Raw genomic sequence first — 26,730 nt, 5'->3', positions numbered from 1 at the left:
AGGGGCCTTGTCCACGACTGGTGACCTTGACCGACAAGTCACTTGCCCCTGAGGACTCCTTCAGTTTCCTGGTCCTGAGGTGTTAGGGCTGTGGATATCTAAATGTTCTAGTGTCCAGTTTTGTTTTTTTGTTTTTTGTTTTGTTTTTTTTTTGAGGCGCAAGCCCCTTTTGAGGTCATGGCTAATACTTTACTTTGGGAATCCTTTTTCTTCCTAAGTAGCCAAGGAGATGATAGTGGTGGAGAAACTCTTATAGTATCCCTTGGGTGGATTCTGTTTTTGAAAACTTTTTCTTCCCCCTGAGACAGGGTTTCTCTGAACACCTCTGGCTGTCTTGGAACTCATTTTGTAGACCAGACAGGCCTCGAACTCACAGAGATCCACCTGCCTCTGCCATCCAGCTGCTAGGATTAAAGGTCTTCGTCACCACTGCCTGGCTTGAAAACTGATTTTTTTTTTTAAAAGATTTATTTATTATGTATACAGCATGTATGACTGCAGGCCAGAAGAGGGCACCAGATCTCATTACAGATGGTTGTGAGCCACCATGTGGTTGCTGGGAATTGAACTCAGGACCTCTGGAAGAGCAGTCAGTGCTCTTAACCTCTGAGCCATCTCTCCAGCCCCCGAAAACTGATTTTTAAAGTGGCATTTTTAGATTCTATAAAGAGAAGTGTGGTTACATTTCTATTACCACACACTTAATGGGAATGAACAATTTATATATGTATATATGTATACATATGTATAACTTGATAAATTGCACTTTAAATTAAAAGTGATTTGGTAAATATAACTATTAGGTTATTAATAGATCTAAATTTTGGATTTGATGTTGACAGTTTTAATTAGTCATTCTGAGCCCATTGTTGAGTAAGGAAATTAAGCCATATGTATTATCTTTTTTTTCATTTGTGTTACCTTACATCATACAACGCAGAGCGTGTTATTAAAATTTCATGGGAGGGAACAACTAGGAAGGCACCTAAAAAGGCTACGTAGGGAAGTGATAATGGAAAGAAGTGGAGAGCTGAATCATGTGAAGAAATGGCTTATGGGAGCTTTCCATGGCCTCTTCCTAAGGGGTGTGGTTCTCACTGTGTACCTCAGGTTACTCTTAACCTCTTAGGTCTTAGTGATCCCCTTGTCCCTGCCTCCTAAGTAGCTAGGACAGCAGCCATGAACGTCCAGCCTGATTTCCTGGTCTGATTTTTAAGATTTGATTCTGATCTAGAAAATCCTCTCTTGGAGGCTTAGAGTTTTGTTTTTGTTTTTCTAAAGATGGAGGAGTCTTGCTATGTAGTCTGATTGGCCTGGAGACTTGACCTTATGGATGAGGCTGGCCTCAAACTCCCACAAACTGCCTCTGCCTTCCAGGCACCTGGGTGACAGGCTTGTGTCTCTGTGCTCAGCTGGTGACGTTTTAGTGAAACTGATAGCCACAATTTTCTTAGAATGATGCCGGAAATCCACACTTGAAGGAGGTAGTTACTGGTCCTAGAAGAGGACATGGCTTAGTAAATGATGGTTAGTTGCCCAAGTCACCAGTATGCCTGTGGGTCAGGGTGGGATTCAGGTAGAAGGATTCCATAAGGCGGACTCCAGAGCAAGTGCAGTAAGACCGAGGGTGCATTCAGTACTTAGAGCAGCCTCACAGGTGGGAATGGAGTGCTGGCCACCCTCGCTTGGGGACAGGTTTATGGTTAAAGAAGAGGTCTATTGGGGCTAATCAGGACCCTGGTGGAGAGCTTGGCTGTGGTGGGAGTTGGTGTGGACTGGATTCCAAGGAGACACAGCAAAGGCAGGCTCAGATCCCATGGGGCACTATCTACAATGACATGCTAAGGAGCCTGGGTTCTGTCTCCCAAATAATGGATGCCAAAGGTTTTTAATCAGGCAGTGTTGTTAGTAGCTCCATATACTCCCTAGCAGCAGGCCGAGGGGTCCATTAATCTTTAAGAGATCTTAACTCAGGCAAACTCAGGATTCTTGGCTTTGACATAGAAAAGGATTTTAGGATGAGCCAGTATGAAGCAGAGATAGGTTTATTAAAGATAGAACGATGGATGCTCAGGGAAGGATAGCATGGGTATGACTTCTTAGAGAGGAGTTGAAACAATGTATTAAGAGAAAGAGCTCCTCAAGCTGCTTCTCAAGAGATCCCAAAAAGCCCCTCCTGTTTTTATAAATGAGATTATGGGGTATCTCTGGAAATGCCTTGGGTAGAATTGTAGTCTGGTAAGGTAAACCCAGGAGCTGCTAGGGTTACAGCAGGCGTTTGACACACGTCTTTTCTTTTTATGAGACAAGGCCTCCCTATGTAGCCTTGGCTAGCTTGGAACTTGCTCTGTAGACCAGGCTGGCCTCCAACTCATAGAGATCCACCCGCCTCTGCCTCCCGAGTCCAGGAATTAGTGGCATATGCCACCATGTCTGGCAACACACTTTTAAAAGTAGTATTATAATAAATAGAGTTACTGGTGAGATTTCTAGAAAATGGCAAGGGTACAGCTGTGGAAGGAGAAAGGCCTGAAACCAGTGCTGACTAGTGAGGAGTTGTTGGTTCTCAGCCAGCCACAGGCTTCGATCGCACTCTCAAGGGAAGGCGCCGTCCCTTCCCATGGCGCCATACTTTTCTGTCTTTCTCTCCAGCCTCAGGAAGTTCTGGTTGTGGGGTTGGCGGCAGGGGGCTGTTTCCCCAGTCCGCATGAGTTGGGATGAGGCCTGAAGTCGAACGGAGGCGTGGGGTTGGAGAGGAGAGGCTGGATTGTAGGGCCTGATCAGGGAGAGGGAGGAGGAGGATTTGGCTCGGGGCAGAGGTGTGGGAGCAGGAGCATGCAGTGGTAATTCTGGTTCCTGTGCAAACTCAGGCTGGGTGGAGGTGGTGGGATATAAGCAGGAAAAGGACTCATTCCCGTTCCTGTGGGATGGGTGCCTAGGCAGGGTAGGGGGCAAGCGTCTTGGGGGATCCCGGGCTTATGATAAAAGGTTGTTTGTAAACTGTAATGCCGGTGAGTAGAAGGAACACAGCGTCAGGTACCCTCAGTCCAGCTCAGGTTAACAGGCCGCCGTTTGGGTGAGATGCTGGGTGTTGAATGTCTTTTGGGATCCTAGCCAGTCCTGGGGCACTACTTCCTCTGCAGACCTTTGCCTGGTGTTCCCCGCCCCTCTGCAGACTTCCAGGTGGCTTCTGCCCTCTTAGTTCTGTGCCACGGGTCTGTTGCTAACGGTCTGCAGCAGGAATCGGATACTGTGAATCCCGTGAGACGTCTGGTTTCCATCTTGCAGTCTACAGACAGTTCCTGTCCCTTTCCCTCTGTTGCCCGGTAGTCAGTCTCGAGTGGAGTTTCCCAGAGTCACTTCATGTTCACTGCCACACTTGGGAGGCTTAGGCAGGGAGGAGCAGGAGAGGAGAGCCCCCCTCCCCAGCGGCCCCTCACCCCCATTGTCCACTCCTTTTCCATCCCTGGGCCCAGTGAGTCTGGGCTCCCTCCTAATGCACTGGCTCTCTGCACCATGGTGGTCAGGCAGCCATGTTGGTGAGGTCATCACACCTCTCTGAAGGGACTCTTTCTTGCTGTGGTCTGTGGACAAGTACCTTGGCCTTGATCATATTATGCCGACACTTGTATACATTGTGTATGTTGGATCTTATGGCGACTAACAAATGGTGCAGTCTGTCTTGGGTGGGAAGTGCTAGGGATGTGAAAGTTTCTTCTCCCTAGGTGGGGCTCTGGGGGTGAGTATGGGGTGCTGAGAACCACGGGAGGGATGGCAGCAGGCACTGGGGACATGGATGAGGGCACCTCTGCGGGAGAAGGTTGAAGTTCTCAGTTACAGGGTGAGTGACGGTTACCGTAGGCAGGATTTGGTGTCAAGGGACTTCAGTCGAATGGTCAGCAGGGTGTGGTTTTCAAGGTGTGTCCTGCTCCGGAGGGAAAGGAGCTCAAGACTTGGGTTCCAGACTGAGACCCTGGTGAAGGGCGGCGCAGTGACTTAGAGCCCATCCCTTAATCCCGTGGGCCTTGATTCTTAATGGGCAGCAAGCAGTTTGAAATGCACGTGTCTGTAAATCCTTTCCAGTTTTGACATCAGTCACCCAGAAGGCGACATTTTGAGCAGGGTTTCCGAGGTGGAATTTCAGTAGCCAGTGTGGAGCTGAGAGCAGGAGGAGAGGTGTGGTGTCAGCCATGCTGTAGGTGGTGCGGCTGTGGCAGAGGCCCCCGGAGAACTGAGGTCAAGGCTGAGACTGTGTTTGGCCAGGTGCTGATAGGCCTTGCAGTAGCTTAGCCAGGTTTTTGTTGTCATCCCTCCTCTTTACCCCCTCCCCCTTTCCCCCTGCCCCCCTGTGAGGAGATGTGTGATTCTTCCTGTGTCTGAGGGTTGTTTCTCTTTTTACTTTTTTTTTTGGGGGGGGCGGGGTATATGGAGGTTTTTTTTTTTTTTCAAGGCAGTGTTTCTCTGTGTAGCCCTGGGTGTCCTGGAACTTGCTCTATAGACCAGACTGCCTCTGCCTCGGAGTGCTGAGATTCAAAGCGTGTGTCACCACCACCGGGCTGTATGGGGCTTCTTTTTTTTTTTGGTTTTTCGAGGCAGGGTTTCTCTGTGTAGCTTTGTGCCTTTCCTGGAACTCACTTGGTAGCCCAGGCTGGCCTCGAACTCACAGAGATCCGCCTGCCTCTGCCTCCCGAGTGCTGGGATTAAAGGCGTGCGCCACCACCGCCCGGCCTTGTATGGGGTTTCTTAAGCTGGTTTTGAGTCAGTACTCATGTAGATACTGTCAGCCGTCTACAGCATTATTACAGTATGTTTTCCTGTACCAAAATATTACCCGAAGACTATAAGATCCCTGAACGATGAGTGGGCAATGGTAGCAGCATCTTACAGGTGCCAGGAAAGAGCAAGCTGGTATTATAGCGGTACTCTGTGGAGTCTGAAGGTTTCATCCGAGAGAGTGGAGAGTGTCGGGAAGTTCAGTCATGTACTCAAGGTCTGACCCAGGGGACCCAGGCCCAGAGCCCAGCTGCTGCTCCATGCCCTCAGAAGGCAGCCCTCCTCACATAGAGGCCCGCAGAGCACAGTCAGTAAGTGAGCATCTGATGGACTGTTGAGCATGAAATGGTCGATGAGCAGGTCTCCCCATCTTCCTCCGGGGGCTGCCATTCTTTCCTAGTCAGCCTCGTTTTTGCCTGTGATGTGCGAATCTGCGGGTAGTTTCCTGGGTGCTCACAGCCTTGAGACAGAGTGGGAGGAAAGGAGAAGCTTTGGCTGACCCTGCTGCCGTGGCGGTGGGGACTCCTGCGGGCTCTGTCCCAGAGACTGAGACTCAGGTGATGAGACAGCCTGTGTAATTCCTCAGACGTGCCCGGCCCTGCCCGGCCCTGCCCGGGTCCTTGCTCACTGCTGTTCCTGGGAAATGGGATCGAGACCGGAAAGTGAAAGTGAAGGGCATGGCAGGGTCGTCCTTGCTGCTTACAGTTTGAAAAACAGAAACCCCGAAGGACAGCCCAGGACGGGGAGGTGGTCCTCATTGTCAAAAAAAGAGCTTTTGCCCACACAGTAGCACACATCCGTAGTCCCAGCGACCCCAAAGGCTGAGGCAGGAGAATCACGTGTGCCCAGGAGCCTCTGTGCATCTTAGAAATGGAAAGGAAGTGATGGATGGGTACAAGGTCACACAACTATTGGAGGCAGAGAAGGTTAACTCTAAATTCAGTGTCCTTTCCACTAGGCCAGGGGCCTGGGCGCTCCCGCGGGAGGCCTCACACAGATGTGCCGCTGTCACCTCTTTTTGTAAGTAAAATTTGATGGGAATGCAACCATAGCCATTTGTTTAGATGCCGCCTGGGGCTGCTTTTGCACTACACTTGAGCAGGTGGGTCAAAGGTCAGATGGTACGCACTACCTAAGTACTCCTGGGTCCTTTTAGTTTGCTGGCCCTTGACCTGGGTGATTTCTAGGGATATAGTTTATTTATATATGTTGTAGAGCCTATGATTACATTTGCTTACTTCCTTATTGCTTAGATTCCAGAACCGAGGAAAAACTAGTCTGTTTGACACATCTTATCAAGTGGTGTGAGCAGATCTAGAGTTGGGTGGAGGTGGGTTTGAATCCCTGCTTCTTATGCAGCCTTGGGGAAGGTACTTCATCTCCCAGTTTCCTCATCTTAAGGAAAAAACAGTTCAGCCTGCCTCCTAGCTGCGAAGGTGGAAGGTCTAAGCAGAGCTGTAGTGCTGGGCATCAGTGCTGGGCATCAGTGCTGGCCCACACGCTGGCTCCTGGTGCCATCAGCAAGAGCGGCCATCAGGCATTGTTCTCCAGCCCCTGCACGAGCTGCATACCTCACTGAGAGTTCCCTCGGGACAATGCAGTTTCCTATTACTAATTCCCAGAACTCCAGCTGGATAAATGGTGCAGATTTACAGTCCTTTCGCTTTTCTAAGGGAGAAGAGTGAACTCAAAGGGCCATCTGTTCTAGCTCTGTCCACCACTGAACAGTGTTAGCGATTATCAGCAGGGGGAGTGCCATGCCAGTGGGCGTCTGCTCTTCCACTGACCCGCAGGTGGAAGGTGGCGAAACCTCCGGTTGCTCTGGATGTTGTGTTGTGTAGCCCTTCTTTCCAGTGGTAGATGTCAGTGTTCTTACAGGGTTTTCATGCAGCCCCTTTGTAAGGGATGAGGATGTAGGGAGGCATGTTTATGTGTGGTTACTGCTTCCTGCTGTTATTGAGGTGGTAACCCCTGGAGACCAGACATTCAATTCTTACAGTTCTAGAGAGTCTGAGATTCAAGGTTGGGATGCTACATCTGGTGAGGACCTTCTTGCTGTGTCTTAGCATGACTGATGGCATCATGCAGGGAAAGAAAGAGTGAACTCATGTGAACCAGTAACTCAGTTCCCCCACATTTTAAAAACAGTTTATAGGCTTGAACTCAGGGCCTCTTATGTGTAAGGCAAGCATTCTACCAACTAAGCCATCTTCTCAGACTAATAACCCACGCTTACAGTTACTAACCCATTCTGCCAGTAAGCAACCCTCTCCCACAGTAATTGATATTAACCCATTTGTGAGGATTTTGTCCTTGTCTTAGTGTTCCATTGCTGGAAAGAGACACCATGACCAAGGCAACTTCTAAAGGGAAGCATCATTTAATTGGGGGCTTGTGTAGTGATATATTTGTATATTGATATATTTATATATTGTGTATATATATATATATATATATATATATATATATATATATATATATATATGTACCCTAATAAAATTTGCCTGAAGATCAGAGAACAGAACACTAGATTAAATATTGATGCCAGGCAGTGGTGGCATAGACCTTTAATCCTTGCACTCGGGAGGCAGAGATCCATCTGGATCTCTGTGAGTTCAAAGCCACCCTGGACTACATGAGATTGATTTAGTCTAGGAGAGAAACAGCCAGGCAGTGGTGGCACACACCTTTGCTACCAGTATTTGGGAAGCACACATGATATGGCTGGGCGGAGAAAGGTATATAAGGCATGAGGAGACAGGTACTAAACCTTTCTTTTCACCTGGACCCTCTTTGGCTGAGGACTCAGAGACATTCAGTCAGAGGATGTGTGGAGTTGGCGAGGTGAGAAGTAGCTGTGGCTTGTTCCTTGTCTCTCTGATCTCTGATCTTTCAGCATTTACCCCAATATTAGGCTCTGAGTTTTTTTTTTTTTTTTTTTTTTTTTATTTTTTTTTATTAAAAGACCTATTAGATTTCATGTTACAGGCTTACCTATAGGTTTAGAGGGTTAGTCCATTGTTGTGGGTATTGCTCTGTATGCTGTGAATGTGTTGCTCTGATTTGGTTGATAAATAAAACGCTGATTGGCCAGTAGCCAGGCAGGAAGTATAGTATAGGCTGGACAAGCAGAGATGAGAATTCTGGGAACAGGAAGGCTGAGTCAGGAGTCACCAGCCAGACACAGAGGAAGCAAGATATAAAAGTACTGGCAAACCACAAGCCACGTGGCAACTTGTAGATTAATAGAAATGGGTTAATTTAAGATATAAGAACTAGATAGCAAAAAGCCTGCCACGGCCATACAGTTTATAAATAATATAAGTCTCTGTGTGTTTACTTGGGTCTGAGTGGCTGCAGGAGTCAGGTGGACACAGGAAAACTCCAGCTACAGTCCTTGATCATCATGGTGGGAAGTAGACAAGGCATGGCACGGGAGCAGTAATGGGGAGGATTACATCCTGATCTGTAGGCAGCAGGTGGAGAGAGGGAGGGAGGGAGGGAGAGAGGGAGGGAGAGAGGGAGACAGACAGACAGACAGACAGACAGACAGACAGACTGGGCCAGGCATGGGCTTTTGAAACCCCAAAGCCCACCCCCAGGGATAGACTTCCTCCAACAAGGCCACACCTCCTAATCCTTCCCAAAGATTTCCACTAACTGGGGACCAAGCATTGAAACATGGGTCAATGGGGGCCATTCTCATTCAGATCACCACAGTCCTCATGTTGTAATCACTTCCTCAAGTTCCTACCTCTCAAGGCAGTTGCAGTAAAGAATACAGTCCAGTCCAGTCCAGTGTGTGGACTCTGGAGGAGCATCTTAGTCAGTGGTAGTTACAGTATAAGGTGCAAGGGTAAAGGAAGTGACATGTAAGGACTCCTGGGCACTGGAGGGCATTCTGGATTCTTGCTCTGCCCCAAAGCAATGCACCAAGTCCATTCTCACCTTGCCTTTTAAAGTCTTGTCTGGGCTTCTTGTTGCCTTTGAGGTAAAGCATGGTCATTTCCTCACAGTGGCCCAGTGGTTCCCACACTTGAATCTGCACAAAAAGATCCCTGCTGGGGAGCAGGGGGCTTGTTAAGATGGCTATCCCTGAGTTTTCACATCAGTAGGGTTTTGTTTTGTTTCTGAGACAGGGTTTCTTTGTGTAACAGTCCTGGCTGTCCTGGGACTCACTTTGTAGACCAGGTTGGCCTCAAACTCACAGAGATCCTCCTGCCTCTGTTTCCTGAGTCCTGGGATTAAAGGCATGCGCCACCACCGCCTGGCTCTCACCATTGATTCTTACTCAGCAGGTCTGGGGTGAGTCCTAGGTACTTGAGTTGCTCACGTGGGCTTTTTGCATTAGCCATTTCAGAGTCTTATTGCTCCTTGTTTCTTGCCCCAAGTGTGGTCCTGCCTCACTTCCACCCGTTTCCTCCGCAGTGTCCACACAGGCTAGTCACGTCTTTGGTCAGGGTCAGGCCCTGCAGCTGCTAGCACTCACACAGCTTCCTCTGCTGGCTTTCCAGCTGTTCAGCAGTCCTGGCTGCCTCAGAAGAGAAGAAGTAAGTCTCCCCTTGGCTCATTTGTTGTGGCATCCAACCAGGATGGGATGTGTCCTGGGGTTCAGCAGGAACTGGGGCCTTTCTTCCCCATAGAGGAACAGCAGGGTGTGTCCTCTCTGCCAGGAGAGAGAATTGCCCTCCTGAGTCAGACTTTTCTGTTGCTGTGACGAAAATGCCTGACAGACAGCTTAAGGAAGGGTTTGCTTTAGCTTACTGTTGGAGAGGGCCCATTCTCTGTCATGTGGCTTTGGGTCTCTGGGCCTGTAGGGAGGCAGCATGTTATGGCTGTGGGAAAATGTTGCAGAGAAAAGGTAATAAGAGGGTCTAGGACAGGAGCTAGCTTCCAGACACCTACTTCCTCTAACTAGGTCCTACCTTCTGGTCTTCACCACCTCCAGGTAATGTCTTCTTCATATGACTCCGTAAAGGATTAACCCACTGATACGGGTTAAGATCCAAACACTTCCTAATGCTCGGCAGCCAGACTGTGGGAGACATTTCACATCCAAACCCTAACACCTCATGACCACTTGTGTCATCTCAGTACAGACATTCCTACCCTGCTTCCGGTTTCCCAGGCATGCCTTTACTCTGCACTTCAGGAGCAGAGATGGAGGTTGACAGTCCTCCTCAGCTACATAGATAGTTCACGGACAGCTTGGCTTACATGAGACCCTGGCTTGAGAACAAACCAGCAAGCAAGCAAGCCAGCAAAGCAGCCAGCCATCTAGCTTTATTGAACTGTGATTTACCCATCATAAAGTTCACTCCTTCCCCCCCCCCCCACACACACAGTGCTAGGAATCTAATCTGACTTCTCGGTCATGCTAGGCAAGCGCGGTGGCTCACTCCTTTTGTATGTGTTCAGGGTTTTGTCTTTCAGTAAACTTAGAGTTGTGTAACTGTCACCTCGATTCCACTTAGCATTTCTGTACCCCCATTTCTTATCTCAGTTCATTTTTAACGCTTCAAATGATTAGAAAAATTAAAAATCCCAGGTATATTGAAACTGTTCTGTATGCGGAGAACAAAGCAGACTGGAGATCTGGGGTGCATTTGGATCAGGTTGGGCCGGCACAGATACTGTGACATCACCAGGATGCTTGAGGGCTTCGTGAGTTACTGCAGTACAAATGTGTTGTGTTTGCAAGAAGACAGACATGTAGGTGATGAGGATATTGTTCCCCCTCTAATTTTCTAGTTCTAGTTCAGTCCCTGAGGCAGCTGCTGCTTAGCGAGCATGTTTAGATTTCACTTGGAAGGAAACACTAACGCTCACACTTTTAAGCCCTGGCCTGTTTAGAAAACTGGACTGTCCTGGCAGCTAGTGTCAAGGAGGACAGAGAGCCAAACAGAATCGTCTGGATTTCAGATTTGTTCCGTTTCAAGCAAGGCATGTGGGTGGGAGGAAAGAACATGGGTGGGATTCTGCTGTTGGCTGAGTGATCCCAGGTCTTTGCTTCTGCTCTTCGGGTCCTGTGGTGTTCTCATCAGACCACAGGGAACCCTAGTGCTCATCTCAGGTTGCTGTGTGCTAGCTACTCTGTCAGTCGGTGTCTGGCATAGTCACATACTTGACTGCACTCCTGGGTAGTGACTAGGTATTGATCTTGCTTCTTATAATTGCGTTCATATGGTACGGATTTCGTCGAGTGTGATAATTAGCAGTATTGTTTCCAGTACTGCCGTCTGCCACGTTGACTGTGTTGGCCTTGCATATTCATTTGCTGATAGTAATGTTAAAATGTACTTTGAGTAGGAAAGATTCTTGTTTTTAGATCCAAACAGTAGGTAAAAGTCCTTGAGCCTGGGTGGGTGGGTGGATGGGGTGGTGGCATTGGAGCTGCACCACATGCCTTTAATCCCAGTACCCAGGAGGCAGAGGCAGGTAGATCTCTGTGAGTGTGAGGACAGCATGGTCTACAGACCAAGATCCAGGACAGGCTCCAAAGCTGCACATAGAAACCCTGTCTAGAAAAACCAAACCAAACAAAAAGTCCTTTTGAAGAACTGGCTTGCTTATGCTGGTTAATTTTAGTCACTTTGATACCAGTTAGGGTCACCTGGAAAGCAAACTTCAATTAAGAAAATGCGACCAAACAAAGCAAAAAAAAACCCCAAATAATGTGTAAAGCTGGGTGGTAGGGGTGAATGCCTTTAATCCCAGCACTCAGGAGGCAGAGGCAGGTGGATCTTTCTGAGTTCAAGGCCAGCCTGGTCTACAAAGCAAGTTTTTGATTAACATTAATCTTTCTTGATTAATGATTGAAATGGGAGGGTCCAGCCCACTGTGGGTAGTGCCATCCCTGGGCAGGTGGTTCTGAGTTGTATAAGAAAGCAGGCTGAGCAAGCTATGATGAGCAAGCCAGTGATCAGCACCCCTCCATGGTCTCTGCTTCAGTTCTTGCTATGACTTCTTTCAGTGATGGGACTATAAACTCTAAGCTAGAACAAGCCCTTTCCTTCCTTAGTTGGTTTGTAAGTGTTTTATCACATGACATAGCTCAAGCCAGGGAAGCAAGGGAGAGACGCCCTGAGCCAGTTTCCTAACTCAGAGCTAAATGAGGTGGGGTTCGCAGTTTGCCTCCTTGGGGAGGTGTGGAACATTCACGAATGAGCGTGACTGTGCTTTAGCCCTGGAGACTTTGCTTGACCATTCAGATATCCAGCCACTTGCTTATTTCCTATCAGTCACACACATGGACTATTTCTCATGACTTTTCAAGGTAGAATCATGGAAAATAGACTTTACCATTTCCTCCCATCATTCTTCAGCCCGAGCATGAAGATAGTTTGCTTTGGGTTGTATTTATTAGGATGTCTGAGTTTAAGAATTGATATTACTAGGAAGAGAATGCTTGAGGATTTCAAAGCATCTTCCTACAAATTAATGAAAAAAGGAAAACTACTGAGTAAAGAGTAGGGGAGAAAAAAAAAGACAACCTAACCAATGATCAAAATGAAGTGCATCTGGACAAACCTCAGATACAACCACCAACAAATAGACCGTCTAGTAATTCTGGCCAAGTCTACAGTCTGAACCAAGTGCCAACAAAGACATTTAGGGTCAGTCTGTAAAATACATACTTCAGAAGTGCCAAAGTGGTGACAGACATGTGCTAGTTAACTGTTCCAGTCTGAGATTGAAAAATAAACAGATACTTTCTGGACTGGGGGCGGGGGAGAGCACATTAAATTGGGAAATAAAAGTAGTGGTGGGACAGTCAAGGGATTGGAAGGGATAAATGACAAATGGGTTTGACTAAAACACATACGTAGGTTAAAAATTCTCAAACAATAAAATTACTTAGTGAGCTGGGCGGTGGTGGCGCACACCTTTAATCCCAGCACTTGGGAGTCAGAGGCAGGCAGATATCTGTGAGTTCGAGGCCAGCCTACAGAGTGAGTTACAGAACAGGCTCCAAAGCTACACAGAGAAGCCTTGCCTCGAAAAACCAAAAAAAAAAAAAAAAAGGATTGATAAGAGTTACTGGCTTGAGTTTCATTAAAAAATGTTTAATGAATTTTGGTTTGGAATTAGGACAGAATTTCCAAATATTTCTGAGATGGCCTAAACACATTTTTGTTGTTTTATACTGTATATTTATTATAAAATCAAAATATTCAAGTCTGAAAAATGCTGAAGATGTTCAGTATCCTACAGTATCAAATATTCAGCCAAGACTTAATTCTTTATAGAAAAATAAGCACATCCTTTTCATTAGTATGCAACTTTGCTTTCATCTTTCTTTCCTTTTTTGTATGCTTTTTAAAATATTTTTATGCGTATAAGTGTTTCATTTGAATGTATGTCTATGCATCATGTATGCCTGGTTCAGAAGAGCATCAGATCCCCTGGAACTGGAGTTAAAGATGTTAAACCGTGTGGGTGCTGGGTATCGAACTTGGGTCCTCTGCAAGAGCAACAGGTTCTCTTAACCACTGAGCCATCTCTCCAGCCCCTTTGTCTTTAATTAATAGTAAAATTAGATGTAAGCTAAAGAGTTGTCTTTAAGGGCTGGAGAGATGGCTCAGTGGTTAAGAGCACTGGCTGCTGCTCTTCCAGAGGTCCTGAGTTCAATTCCCAGCAACCACATGGTGGCTCACAACCATCCTTAATGAGATCTGTTGACCTCTTCTGGCATGCAGACAGAATACTGTATACATAATAAATAAATAAATCTTAAAAAAAAGAGTTGTCTTTAAGCGGGTTTTTTTTTATGATTTATTATCAATCAATGTTTGATTTATATTCCTATTTTGTATGCCTGTATATCTGGTATTACATAAAAATTTCTTGGGCAAAAAGGGGTGGTCAGTAGAGAAAATTGGAGAAGCCTGCCATCTGAAAGTACACAAGCCCAGTCCCCGTGAGGATTCGTCTGTTTATCTCACGGCAGTGGGTTAGATGCGGATTTGGAAGCTAAAGAGCCCTTCCTTGTTCATGTGCTGAAGACCACAGAGCCCTTGCCTTCAGCCGAGGCCTTGGGAGCCTGTCATCCTTCTCTGATCTCCTGGAGCACACAAATGGGTTCAGGTAGCACCACCTACCCGAGGGGCGCCTGGCGGGCAGCCGGTATCCTCCCTCCCCACATCTCAGCTTACCCTTTCTGCACCATCAGGCTGTAGCGTGACTGCGCCCTGCTCCTCTTTGCCATCATTGCCACTCCTCCTCAGTCCTGGACCACACTCTCACATGGCTGCACGCTTGGGCGAGCGCCCGCTGGTATCTTTGCCTCTTCTTTGCCCTCTGTGATCTGCTCTCCTGGGTGTCCCCACCTGTCATTTTCAGACACTGATTACGTGTTTCCTCCCAGTGTACAGACTTGAGTGGCTGTCTGTAGTCATTAGAAGAAAACCGTGCTCCTTGCGACCAGAATAGTCCTAGTCTCCTTCCTCCGCCTGTCTGCTGCCCCCCTCCGCCTCTTTTCCTCCGACAGCCCAGCTCCCTCCCATTCAGGTTCTGGGATGTGCCGCCACGCTATTCCCTACCACACTGCTCTTGTGTGAGGCTGCCTGGCCAGGCTGACTCAGCCATGACCATTCCTGAACTTTCCATCCTTACCACAGAGGTCAGATTTCCAAAGAGGCTGTGCTGGCTAGTTTAATGTCAACATGACACAAGCTAGAGTCATCAGAGAGGAGGGAGCCTGAGTGAGGAAATGTTTCCATAAGATCAGACTGTAGACAAGGCTGTAGGACATTCTCTCTCTCTCTCTCTCTCTCTCTCTCTCTCTCTCTCTCTCTCTCTCTCTTTCTTTCGTGTTTTTTTTTTGTTTTGTTTTTGTTTTTGTTTTTGTTTTTGTTTTGAGACAGGGTTTCTCTGTGTTGTAGCTAGATTTTCCTGCCTTGCCCACAGTCAGGACAAATCTTTGTCACCTGCCAGTCCCACAACAGCTTAGACCCAACCAAGTAAACACAGAGACTTATATTGCATACAAACTGTATGGCTGTGGCAGGCTTCTTGTTAACTGTTCTTATAGCTTAAGTTAATCCATTTCCATAAATCTATATCTTGCCATATGGCTGGTGGCTTACCGGCGTCTTCACATGCTGCTGGTCATGGCAGCGGCTAGCAGTGTCTCTCCACCTCAGCCTTCCGCTTCCCAGAATTCTCCTCTCTCCTTGTCCCACCTACTTCCTGCCTGGCCACTGGCCAATCACTGTTTTATTTATTGACCAATCAGAGCAATTTGACATACAGACCATCCCACAGCACTGTGTAGTTAGTTTTGGTGCCTGTCCTGGATCTCGCTTTGTAGACCAGGCTGGCCTCGAACTCACAGAGATTCACCTGCCTCTGCTTCCCGAGTGCTGGGATTAAAGGCGTGTGCCACCACTGCCCCGGCTTGGTATTTTCTTAATTAGTGATGGAAGGCCCACTTCATTTGAGTGGGGCCAACCTTGGCCTAGTGGCCCTGGGTTCTATGAAGAAAAGCAAGCTGAGTAAGGAAGCCATGGGGAGCGAGCCAGTAAGCAGCACCCCTCCATGGCCTCTGCAGCAGCTCTTGCTCTGTGTGAGTTCCTGTCCTGGCTTCCTTCAATGATGGGCTATGATGTAGAAGTGTAAAACAAGTAAACCTTTCCTCTCCAGCTTGCCTCTTGGTGATGGTGTTTTGTGGCGACATATTGTGTACCCCAATAAAGCTTGCCTAGGGATCCGAGGACAGAGCCAGCCTCTAAATTAGACATAGAGGTCAGGCAGTGGTGGCACACACCTTCAATCCTATCACTGGGGAGGCAGAGATCTGTCTGGATCTCTGTGAATTCAAGGCTGCACTGGGCTACATGAGAAACAGAACCAGGCAGTGGTGACACACGCCTTTAACCCCAGGAAGTCATATGGCAGGACACGGAAAGGTATGTAAAGCGTGAGGAAACAGGAACTCACTCTCTTGAGGCTGAGGATTTTGTAGAGGGAAGCTAGTGGCTGGCTGTTCTGATCTTTCAGCTTTCTCCCCAGTATCTGGCTCTGGGTTTTTGTTATAAGACCTTTTCAGATTGGTGCTCCAGTGTTTCCTCACAGCAGTGATGACCCTAACTCAGGCAGAGGCTTTGCTTGGCTCCTAGCTTCACATCAGCTACGTCTTTTCTGCACAGCATTTCTGTTCTCTCTTAGCTGTGGTCATTATCTGCACCATCTTGTTTGTTTATATCCTTTTGTAATCTGTCTCTTCTGTCTAATTTTCACTGCAGGAAACAGCGGTTGCTGTAGGCAGTTAAAGGAGGAAATGAAGTACTTGGAAAGGCTCCAAGAGTGTTTGATCTAGGCTCCTGTTCATGAGTCATCCCAGTCCTAGCTAGAAATGACCCACATAGGGAAGACCTGGTACTTTGGGCTTAGATTTTGGAGCTGTGTTTGTTAGCTTTCTGTTACTGGGACAAGATAGCTGCATGAACTGTTAAAGGAGGAAATGTTTACTTTGGTTTCAATCCCAGGCCAGCTAGCTAGCTCCATTGCTTTTTGGGCCCCAGACAAGGCGGAACATTCTAGTGGGGAGATGTGGTGGACTGAGCTGCTGATCTCAGGGTGACCAGGAAGAGAGGGGGGTGGGGCAGGCAGGTCCCAACAACACCTACCAAGGAATGCTCCCTATGATGTAACTTTCCTCCACCAGGCTCCACCTCTTACAGGCTCCACCACAGCCCAGTAGTACTTTATATTAGGAACACTATCATCAAGGACCGAGCCTGCAACATGTGAACCTCTGGGGACATTTAAGACAAAATCCATGGCTGGAGTGCCTTTATGGCACTCTACAGTGAGCTAGAGTACACGCCCAGACACTGCTGTTGACATAGCCTGTTCTCACCTCTGCTGGACAGCAGGAAAAGCAAGGGGAGCAAGATGGCCCCGGTCCTCTAGATGGCCAGTGTATCCTGTCAGAAGAAGGAACCTGTGTTTTGTCTTGTGTTTTCACTATTCAGCCCTGGCTAGCCTAGACACTCAGGTTCTCCTTCCCCTAGCACCGCCCCCCCCCCCCAATCTGGGATTACAGGTGTGTGCTGCCATGCCCTGTATGTGCAGGCGTATTTTAGCAGGTGGAACCTAATCCACACGCAGGCATTTAGAGGAGTTGAGAGATTAACTAATGGCTTGTGACGAAGTCAACCTCAGACGGCTACAGACCAAACCCACTGTCAAAGTCCACTGGGGATCTACATCGGTGTACCAGAGAGGAGTCTGGCTCGGTACCGCAGTGTACGGTGGACAGTTGGGAAAATAATCGAAAGTTCAGGTAGACCTCAGATTCCCAGATTAAGAATTCTGACATAGGAATTCTTAACGGCGAGCAAGAACTAAGCATTAGAATTTTGTCAAGAGGGAAGTTTGTGAGAATTTACAAGTTACCTAGACCATATTTGGGACAGTTTGAGCACCACAGTGGTTAAGAACAGTAGGTATATTGTAGAGCATTGAACACAGTGGGGATCTTTGAGTCCATCCCATGGGATGGGAGATGAACAATGGCCAGCTGTGTAGGGAGCCGGAGGGTTGGCTGTGGTAGAATACAGGGGCAGGTTGAAACAGGCTGGACGCAGTGTTAGATTGCTTCAGGAGTCTGGTGAGGTGGTTGATGCTCGCTTCAGGGGCCTGGTCAGGACGGCACTGTCCTAGGTGCTGAGTCCAGGGGCACATCTGGGCGAGGAGTAAGGCAGTGATGTGAGCTTACTTGCTCTTCTTCCAGCAAACTTTCTCACGTTAATTAATCCATTAAGTCGTTGTGTGTATGTGCGTGGGAGTCAGAAGAAAGCTCGTGGGAGTCAGCTCTGTCCTTTCATTGTATGGACTCCAGGAACTGAACTCAGAGCCGCAGGTGTGTGGGCAGGCGCTCTTCTGTTGCACTGCCTTTTTTTTTTTGAGACTGGGTTTCTCTGTGTAAACCACTCTGGCTGTCCAGGAACTCACTCTGTAGCCCAGGCTGGCCTCGAACTCACAGAGATCGGCCTGCCTCTGCCTCTCGAGTGCTGGGATTAAAGGCGCGTGCCACCACCATCCGGCTTGCTGCACTGTCTTGCTGACCCTCACCGTAAACTTCTAAGTAACTGCCAAGCAAAACTAGTCACGGTACAGTGGAGAAATGGGCGGCTGTGTTAGGTGATTAAAATGACCACCACTGGAGGGGCAGGCGTTCCAGATCGAACACCCTGAGAAGGTATGGAACCCTTCTGCAGTACGGTACTACCTTACTCTACTCACAGAGATCTGTCAGAGAACTTCAGTGATGAAGGCTGTAAAGAAAAGAGGAGAGAAGAAAAAGAGTGTCCATGTTATGAAAGATAATGGTATAAAGATTCCAGATAAATGAAGGCAGGAGAGGGAGGACAGCTGGGCGCACTACCTGACTAGCCCGGAGCCTGTCCTGCAGGATATAAGAATGCTGTGGCCATGCCATTGGGTCGTCTGACCCCTGGTAACCTGGGCAGGGGTACGAAGTGGTCTCATTTACAGAACTGGGCTGTGTAAGAACTAAACGTGTAATCGGATTGGTTTTTGGGCTGCCAGCTCCCAAATAACGACATAGAGTCTTCTTATTAATTATGAAAGCTTGGCCTATGGCGAAGGCTTGTTTGTTTTTGTTTTTTCAAGACTGGGTTTCCCCCTTGACATTGTTATAAATAGCCCTTTGGAATAAAGTTCTGGGCCGGTGGATATCCTGCGTTTCTCTGTTTCTCTCCCCTCTTTATTTCTACCTAAGTCTCTTATCCCTCATTCCTCAGGAGTTCCTGGGGTAAATAAATATGGGTGCTGGGCCCCCACAGTATTTTTTTTAAAAAGTTGCCAGAGTGAAACGGAACAGGGTGAGTGGAAGTGTCTGTGGCCTTACTCTCTCCTGGTGTGCTGGATCTGCTTCTTAAAGGAACAGTCTCCCTTTTTAGGATGCTCAGATTGCTCCTGCTTTGTTGAGAGACACACAGGCATTCTTGCTAAAAAGTGTTAAATCACTCAGAAGCTAACACGATCTTCCTCTTTACCTCAGAAGGAACCCGCTGTGTCTTTTATTACTGATTATTATTGATTAGCATAACTCGCAGGGTACCTTATTAATATAAATGGGATACTAGGCCATGCATCTTTTCGAGGACTGTGAATTTTTCACTTAATATGTCTTCGAAATAGATCCACTCTTATTTTTTATGTAACAACTGAAGAGAATTGAGTGAAATAATTGTACCATAGTTTATCTACGGAAGATCATGTGATCTGTTTTCCCCCCAAGACTGTATGTTAACAGAGGGATCCATGGGCATGAATATTTTTATTTATTTATTTATTGTGTGTGTGGTGTGGTGTGTGTGTGTGTTTGTATATGCATGCGCATGTGGGCACCTTCATGCCATGGCCTGAGTTGGAGGTAGGAGGACAAATTACAGCTGTGAGTCTCTGCCATGTGGGGCCTGGGAACTGAACTCATCAGTCTTGGCAGCGATCACCTTTACCCACTGAGCTGTATTTTAATAGTGGGAAGTTGAAGAAACAGTATTGTGGTATGAACTCTGTTCCTTTTGATCGAAAAACACTTCTGTTAATGATAGTTACACAGTCAGATAGTTTAAAACACTAAGTCTTGGTTCTGCTTGCTCTTGGTCTCTTGTGTAAAATTATTCCCCTGCCCCCTTTCCCCTTAGTAGGCCCTAGCTGTTCTATGAATCGGGTAGATAAGGTATTGGTTAGCACTGGAAGGCAGGGGTGTTGATGTAGCAAGTGATTTGCAAGGTTGATTTTACAGTCATAAAAATACTAGCCAAGTAATAACAATGAAAGTGAAATAATTTGCTCATCTAGGTTAAATAAATTTAGTATATACAATTGTAAAAGACTTACCTTTTGCAAATGACCATTATTATATTTTGTACTTTGCAGTGTGCATCTTTTAGAATATCTTTTATGTAGTCTTTGGCAATTTCATACATGTGCATTACGGATTTTGATCATGCCTCCTAAATGTAGTGCACATTTTATGTTCACACATACTCATTCCCCCGGGGAGTCACTATATGTGCTCTGTTATGGCAATTTAGAGGTGCCTCCCCCCTCCCCCCATAGGGTTTCTCTGTGTAGCCCTGGTTGTCCTGGATGGATCTCACTGTGTAGAACAGGCTGTCCTTGAACTTGCAGAGATCCGCCCACCTCTGCCTCCCCAGTGCTGGGATTAAAGGCGTGTCCCAGTGTGAGTGATTAAAAGTACTGCCTTTAGAACTTCTCCCTTAAGCTGCAACATCTCCTTATAACTTGCATTTTTAAAAACACATTCTTCTGTGGGCAATGGAAGCGAAAGCTACAATAGCCCAATCTTTTCATGAGAGCGACATCTGGTGGTTGGTTTGTGATCTCATCACTTTCCTGGGCTTGTTGAAAATTCCACAGAATCTCTCTGTGAGCTCCTTCCTTGGCTGTGGAGGACTAGGTTGGTGGCACTGATCTGATACTCCACACTCCGGAAGCCCAGTGCTCCATGTGGGTGCATCACAGTAGCTAGTCCTCGCTGAGGTTTGTCTGCATGTCTGGTGGGCAGATGACTGCACCCAGAGGTGGTTCTGGGCCCGCCTCTGCTTTACTCTTGTGGCTGGATCCTCAAAGGTTGTGTATGTTGGCCAAGGTCACACTGCTCCCTGGGGTGCTGAGGTCCTGTGAGTCTGTGCCCAGGAGCTCTGCTTTCCATGCTGGGAAGTCAACTCTATGAGAAGGGAAGGCATGTGAGAGGCTCTGAGGCGAAGGCATTTGAGAAGGGCAAAGAGCTGGTGGTTAGCATTCGGGAGTCTCTCTGCTGCAAATCTACCCTCGTCTGATTATTCTCCTCCTTTCTGGCAGAGGCTTAGAGTCTTGGGTATGAAAAAGAGTTAGGTATGGTGAGGGCTCCTAGCTCTGTCTTCAGGAGTCAGCTGGCTGATCTCCTTTCTGAGGATGGATAGCCCCTGCGACTGTATTGGTGGACCCTGTTTTGAGTCAGGCCTGTCCTCTGTATGTATTGTGTCACCAAAATCCTTACAGGACTTCTGGGAGGGGGTTGCGATTCCTGTCATAGCATGAGGAAGTGGAAGACTAAAGGGGCTAGGCTTGCTTGAGGTCAAGGGTAGAAGCAAGGTCCACACCCAGACAGGTCTACCTCCCAAGCCTACGTTGTACTTTCCACCCTCCTGGGCTGGCAGTGTCATTAAGTCACTAATGCATATTTACTTATAGTGATAGTGCTCAGGGACACACTTGCCCCTCAGACCTTAGAGCACATGATTGACTGAGCATGTGACCCTAGAATTTCTACGGAGCCCTGCACAAACTTGCAGGAGTGCTTTCTGCTGGGGGGGGGGGTAGGGGTGCAGAGTTGGCAGGGAGCGGAGTGGGAGACTCATGCCATCATGTGGTGATTGCATCAGTGGGCGCTGACTGCCCTTGACTCTGATCACCCTGATTCTCCTAATCAGTGTCTCCTGCAGGTATGGGGGTGTTCCCTACCTCCCCGGGTTACAAATGCTAACACTGGAATGAGAGAAGAGGGTTTGCCGTGAGGAAGGCAGACAGCTGACTGGAGTGTGCTTGGCGTTTGTTTGTCCGACCCTCCCTTCCTGGAACGACGAACCATGGTGTGGTGTGGGTGCACTTGACACACACCTTCCTCCTCCAGGCCCCTCAGGACCACAGCACAGTCAGCCACAGCCGTCAAGTGTGCTCCTGAATTACCTCTGCACATTTCTTCAGCGTTCTGGCCATTAAGATAAGGCTCTTCTGTACATTGGCAGCGTCTTCCTCCCTGGTTGGTGAAGTGCCAGCTCCGTGCTGGTGCCGTGGCAGCATGGTTTCCTGTGTGTGGAGGGAGAAGCACTTCTGAGTTTTTGACTTTCTCACATCCCTGTGTGTGAATCATGTGTGGGCTGCTTTAGTAGATAACTGAGTCATCCGAATAAAATACAGCCCACCAAAATGAAGCAGCTGCTTAATAAAAATGGACTCATTTGATTTTTTTATAGTTCTTTTTTTTGTTTGTGTGTGTGTGTGTGTGTGTGTGTTTTTTGTTTTTTTTTTTTTTTTTTTTTTTTTTTTTTTTTTTTTTTTGAGACAGGGTTTCTCTGTGTAGCTCTGGCTGTCCTGGAACTCACTCTGTAGACCAGGCTGGCCTCGAACTCACAGAGATCCGCCTGCCTCTACCTCCCAAGTGCTGGCATTAAATACATGTGCCACCATGCCTAGCTATAGTCATAGAAAATGGTCATTTTCACCAGGATGATTTAACCTATAACCCCAGATTTTCACTTTCTCGTCTGTGATTTAAAAAGATTATTATGTTATTTGTAAAAATGAAGTTTTGATTATCAAAGGGCTTAAGCCAAATGCTTGTAGTCTCAGCCCATGGGAGGCTGGAGGGTGGGTCTGGTGGCAGATCCCTTGAGCACCAGAGTTCCAGGTCTGCCTAGACAACGTAGTAAAGGATTGTCTGAAGGAGAAGGAAGGAAGGAAGGAAGGAAGGAAGGAAGGAAGGAAGGAAGGAAGGAAGGAAGGAAGGAAGGAAGGAAGGAACCAGACACAATGGCTTTTCATCTCTCTGAGTGTACACAGTACATTTCAGGTCAGCCGGGGGAAACTTGGTCTATAGGTAGTAAGAGCACTTTCCTGAAGAGTGACTGGGGAGCTGTGCCCTAGGAGACTGCTTTAGAAGAGTGTGTGAAATTAGATTCAGTCCTGAATGTCCGAGGCACACCTGGTCTTCAGGTAGGCGATGTTTCTATTTCATGATCAGAATTTTGTTTGAAAAAACAATGTGGTGTTTTGAGATAAGGTCTTGTAGTCTAGTCTCCTGCCTCAGTCTCTCGAGTGCTGGGATTACAAGTCTCTGCCACCACATGTGACTTGAGTTTTCCTGAGGCCTATTTCTATTAACTGAAAGCTTTCATTTTTTCCCCTAAGTGTATAAAAGTCAGAGGCCCAATGGTGCTGCTTTCTTTTTCTTTTCTTCCTTTTAGTCTGCTCGGATTGAGAGTTACGTTTGTAGCCTTTGAGACCTCTAGAAGGCTGGATTTTGTTCACCACCAGAGCTAGGAGCAGTTACGGTGCGGCTTTGGAGGTGGTCTCTGGAGTATTAGCTTTTATAGCTTTTGATTAAGAGCTGTGTGGTTCAGTTCAGGTTCACAGAGGACTTGCTTTGATTTCTTTATTTTTGAGACAGATTTTTGCTGTGTAGTCCTGGCTGGCCTAGAACTCACTTATTATAATAATATTCTTACATTAGATGATAGAATTTAAAATGACTCAGAAGAAAACCAGAGAACAGTTCTGATGGCGTTTGAGAGGGAAAACAAACAAACAAACAAACAAACAAACAAACAAACACCAACCACACACCAGGGCAGGCAAGCTGCCGGCCTGGAGAAGGTGGGTAAGGAGCAAGTCAAGCCCGTTGAGTTCCAGGCCAGAGAAGCTGGCAGGCCCGCTAATGGAAGTTGGTACGCAGCTGGATAGTTGTGTTGAGAGAGAGTGAGAACGCCGAGATGGTCGGTTATTCAGGCTGATGGAGGATTTTGACTGGTGTCTGGGAAGGAGATGGGAGCTGTGCTTTTCACTTAGAGCTTGGGACAGCAGACAGGCTTAGGAAGCAGTGGAGCTCTGTTGGCGGCATCATCCAGGCCATGCTTCTGGCCTGGGAAGTATATATCTCACTAGGGGGACAGGTGTTACTCCCACCTTAAAAATACTTTTTTAAAGACAAGATTTATTTTTATTTATGTGTATATGTGTGTCTGTGTGGGTGCGTGCACACATGGGTTCCAGGTGCTCGCAGAGGCCCAAAGAGGGTGTTGGATCCCTTGGAGATGGAGTTACAGGTAGCTGTGAACCCCCTGATGTAGATGTTGAGAACCAGAGTCAGGGCCTAGGCAAGAGTGGCATATGCTTTTGACAGCTCAGCATCTCTCCAGCTCCATGCTCATCTTTTTATTTATTTATTTATTTATTTATTTATTTATTTATTTATTTATTTATTTATTTATTTAATTCTTCTTTATTAAGAATTTTTCTACTCACTCCACATACCACTCACAGATCCCACCTCCTTTCTCCCACCCCCACCCCTCTTTCCCAAGCCACCCCACATCCCCACATCCCCCAAATCAAGGTCTCCCATGGGGAGTCAGCAGAGCCCGGCACACTGAGCCTAGGCAGGTCCAATCCCCTTCCCACTGCACCAAGCATGCTCATCTTTTTAACATCTTTCAGGTGCGATGGACAGATTTCCTGAAGGATCTTTTCTTGTCCACGTGATTGACAGGCTCCCATGGCTTAACTCTTAAAGAGGAAAAGGAAATAGTATTTCTTCGGGATCTTTGGGCAGTGTAGAATGGCATGTCACCATCCAGGGCTAGAGATACAACTCAGGTCCCATTCTTTTGGCCAAAAATCACAAAACAGAGCTGATTAAAAAGCATAAAACCAAAGCAAAGCAAAAAAAAAAAAAAAAAAAAAAATAGCCATGCTTTACCAGGAGGACATGGCCTTCTCTTAGGGTACTTGAACAAGCCCCACTTCCTCCACCCTCCCTCCCTTTCCTATGGTATTGCACATCTTTTTAAACCATTGCAACAAAACAGCCCTGTGATTCCTGCGTTAGTGTATGAGCAGCGCCCGCACACGGGGCCATATACCAGGGCACGCTGTCAGAGACCGGCTTCGTGGGCTTGCCTCTCCCGCCTGCCTTCTGTGGGTTCTGGGGATTGAACTCTTGGAGGCTTTTGTGGTAAGCTCATTCAGATTCCCACAGCCACCGCTCACCATCTGGCAGCCCCTGGTGTTTCAGGCCTTGAGGCAGGGTGGTACTTCCTCCTCCCTTCACAGGGCACTTTAAATCCTAAGGAGCGCTTTGGTGACGTTTTTCTCTTTCTTACAATTAGTTACTGGCCGAGTAAACAAGGAAGATGATTACAGATTCTAAGTCTTGTGGACGAAATAAAGTCAGATGATGAGAAATGATAAGTTGCTATTCTTGGTAACTTTAATTAGTGTGATCAGAGACCTAACCTTGAGGAAATGACTTTCTGAGCTGAAGGAGTGATGGGAGTCAGCCTTGGCCAAGCACTGCTGTTAGAGGAGCTGAAAAGAAAGATGTGGGGCTGAAGCGGAATGCCCAAGAGGCCGGTGGGTGGAGGTGGCTCTGAGGGGCCCGCGGGCAGGGCTCTGAAGCTGTGGGAAGGAGTTGGGCTCAGTACAGTGAAAGCTCCCAAATCGTCTGGAGCGGGCGATGGTGTGTGCGAATTAAAAGGGAAGGCAGGGGCGGCGGCTCCCGTGTGAAGATCGAATGGGAGGTAGGGAGGCCAGCGAGGTGGCTCTTCTAGAGGTGCTGGCGGCGGCGTGGGCCATGGCGGAAGTGCTAGGAGGGGGGAGAGAAGGGTGCTTCGAGACCGAGCTCTGGGGGGGGGGGGTCCCAACAGCTGGCTGAGGCATTCATTCCCTTTTGACTCTTGCACATGTGTGAGTTCTGTGTGAGGATGTGTGTGTGAGTGTGGGATGTATTGTGCATGTGAGATCCGGGACAGAGGGGCGAGAAAAGGGGAGGGAGGGAGGGAGAGAGAGTATGAATATATGAATATGTGCTGGTTAGTTTTATGTCGACTTGACACAAGCTAGACTCACCAGCAAGGAGGGCTCCTCAGTAGAGAAAATGCCTCTCTACTATTGGGCTGTAGGAAAGCCCACAGGGCATTTTCTTAATTAGTGATTGATGCGAGAGGGCCTGGCCCATTGTGGGTGGGGCCATTCTTGTATTGGTAGTCTGGGTTTTGTAAGAAAGCAGGCCCCAAGCAAGCCTTGGGGAGCAAGCCAGTGAGCAGCACTCCTTCAGGGCCTCTGTGTCAGCTCCTGCCTCCAGGTTTCTGCCCTGTGTGAGTTTCTGTCCTGACTTCCTTTGATGATGGGTAGTGATGGAAGTGTAAGCCAGCCCAACCCTTTCCTCCCATGTTGCTTTGGTCATGGTGTTTCACTACAGCAATAGTAGCCCTGACTAGGACAGAATATGTTGATGCTTCTGAGCAGGTCACTGGCGGGCAGCAGAGGGCTTGTTGGTGGTGGGGAGCCTCGCTCAGGATCAAAGGACTGCTGGTAGGTCTGAGATGAAGGCCTGCTGGAAGCTGAGGTGGTTAGTCATGGAGAAAGTGAAGGCTGATTCAGGCATGTCCTGTTACTCAGATGTTCTACATCTGGGCTGACTGAGACCGAGGAGTAAAAGCAACTGAGTGCAAGAAGCCACACCCTTGAAACAGGTGACTGACTGCAGGCCGAGTGTTTTTTTTTTTTTTTTAATCAGCCTCAATCCCAGTAAAAATAGAGAGAAAGAAACTTCACTCGAATTCACAGGGATTTCTAGGAGTGGAGTTCATCCACTGAGAGTTGTTATTCCACCCCTGCTCATCCCTTTCCTTCCCACTCCCCATACATAGACTCCCTTTTCACATTGGAAACTCTTCATTCTTGAGAAACTCACTGTAGTCTCTATTCCTTTCCAGGACATCTTTGAAGATGCCTTGGAGACCATCTCTATGTAAGTAATAATATAATAAAGTGTTATATTGAGGAATTGATGGTTCTTGTGTATAAAATGTCAATATTTCATTCTCAATTCTTTGAGAGTAGTGGCCACTGTCTGGAAAAAGTTACTTGTCTATAACGAAAGAATTAGGATGTGATTACACGTAAGGATCTACCTAACACTCTCAACTATTTTATTTCTTGCATTGTTAAATAAAAGAAAATGCTTTCTAGCAAATTATTATGTTTATTGCTAACATTCTAAATGTTTGTCCATGTTATTTACATGATTAGCTTTGTTATAGATGGTTGCTTTTGGTTAGTATTTAACTACATGTTTAAGCTAGAGTGGTGTGTGTGTGTGTGTGTGTGTGTGTGTGTGTGTGTGTGTACCACATG

General features: G+C 47.3%; 1 protein-coding gene across 1 annotated transcript in view; it reads left to right on the top strand.

The window, feature by feature from the left end:
- Positions 1-26,730, top strand: part of Ttc39b (tetratricopeptide repeat domain 39B) — a 99,372-nt gene that overhangs the window by 2,525 nt on the left and 70,117 nt on the right. The window contains exon 2 of the mRNA XM_006975990.4: positions 26,310-26,344. Within this exon, the coding sequence (XP_006976052.1) occupies positions 26,310-26,344 (35 nt within the window). The remainder of the gene's footprint in view (positions 1-26,309; positions 26,345-26,730) is intronic.

Source organism: Peromyscus maniculatus, chromosome 2 (assembly GCF_049852395.1).
Source record: "Peromyscus maniculatus bairdii isolate BWxNUB_F1_BW_parent chromosome 2, HU_Pman_BW_mat_3.1, whole genome shotgun sequence".
Lineage (NCBI taxonomy): Eukaryota > Metazoa > Chordata > Mammalia > Rodentia > Cricetidae > Peromyscus > Peromyscus maniculatus.
The sequence above is the reverse complement of the archived record's forward strand: the minus strand, read 5'-3'. Positions and strand labels throughout refer to the sequence as shown.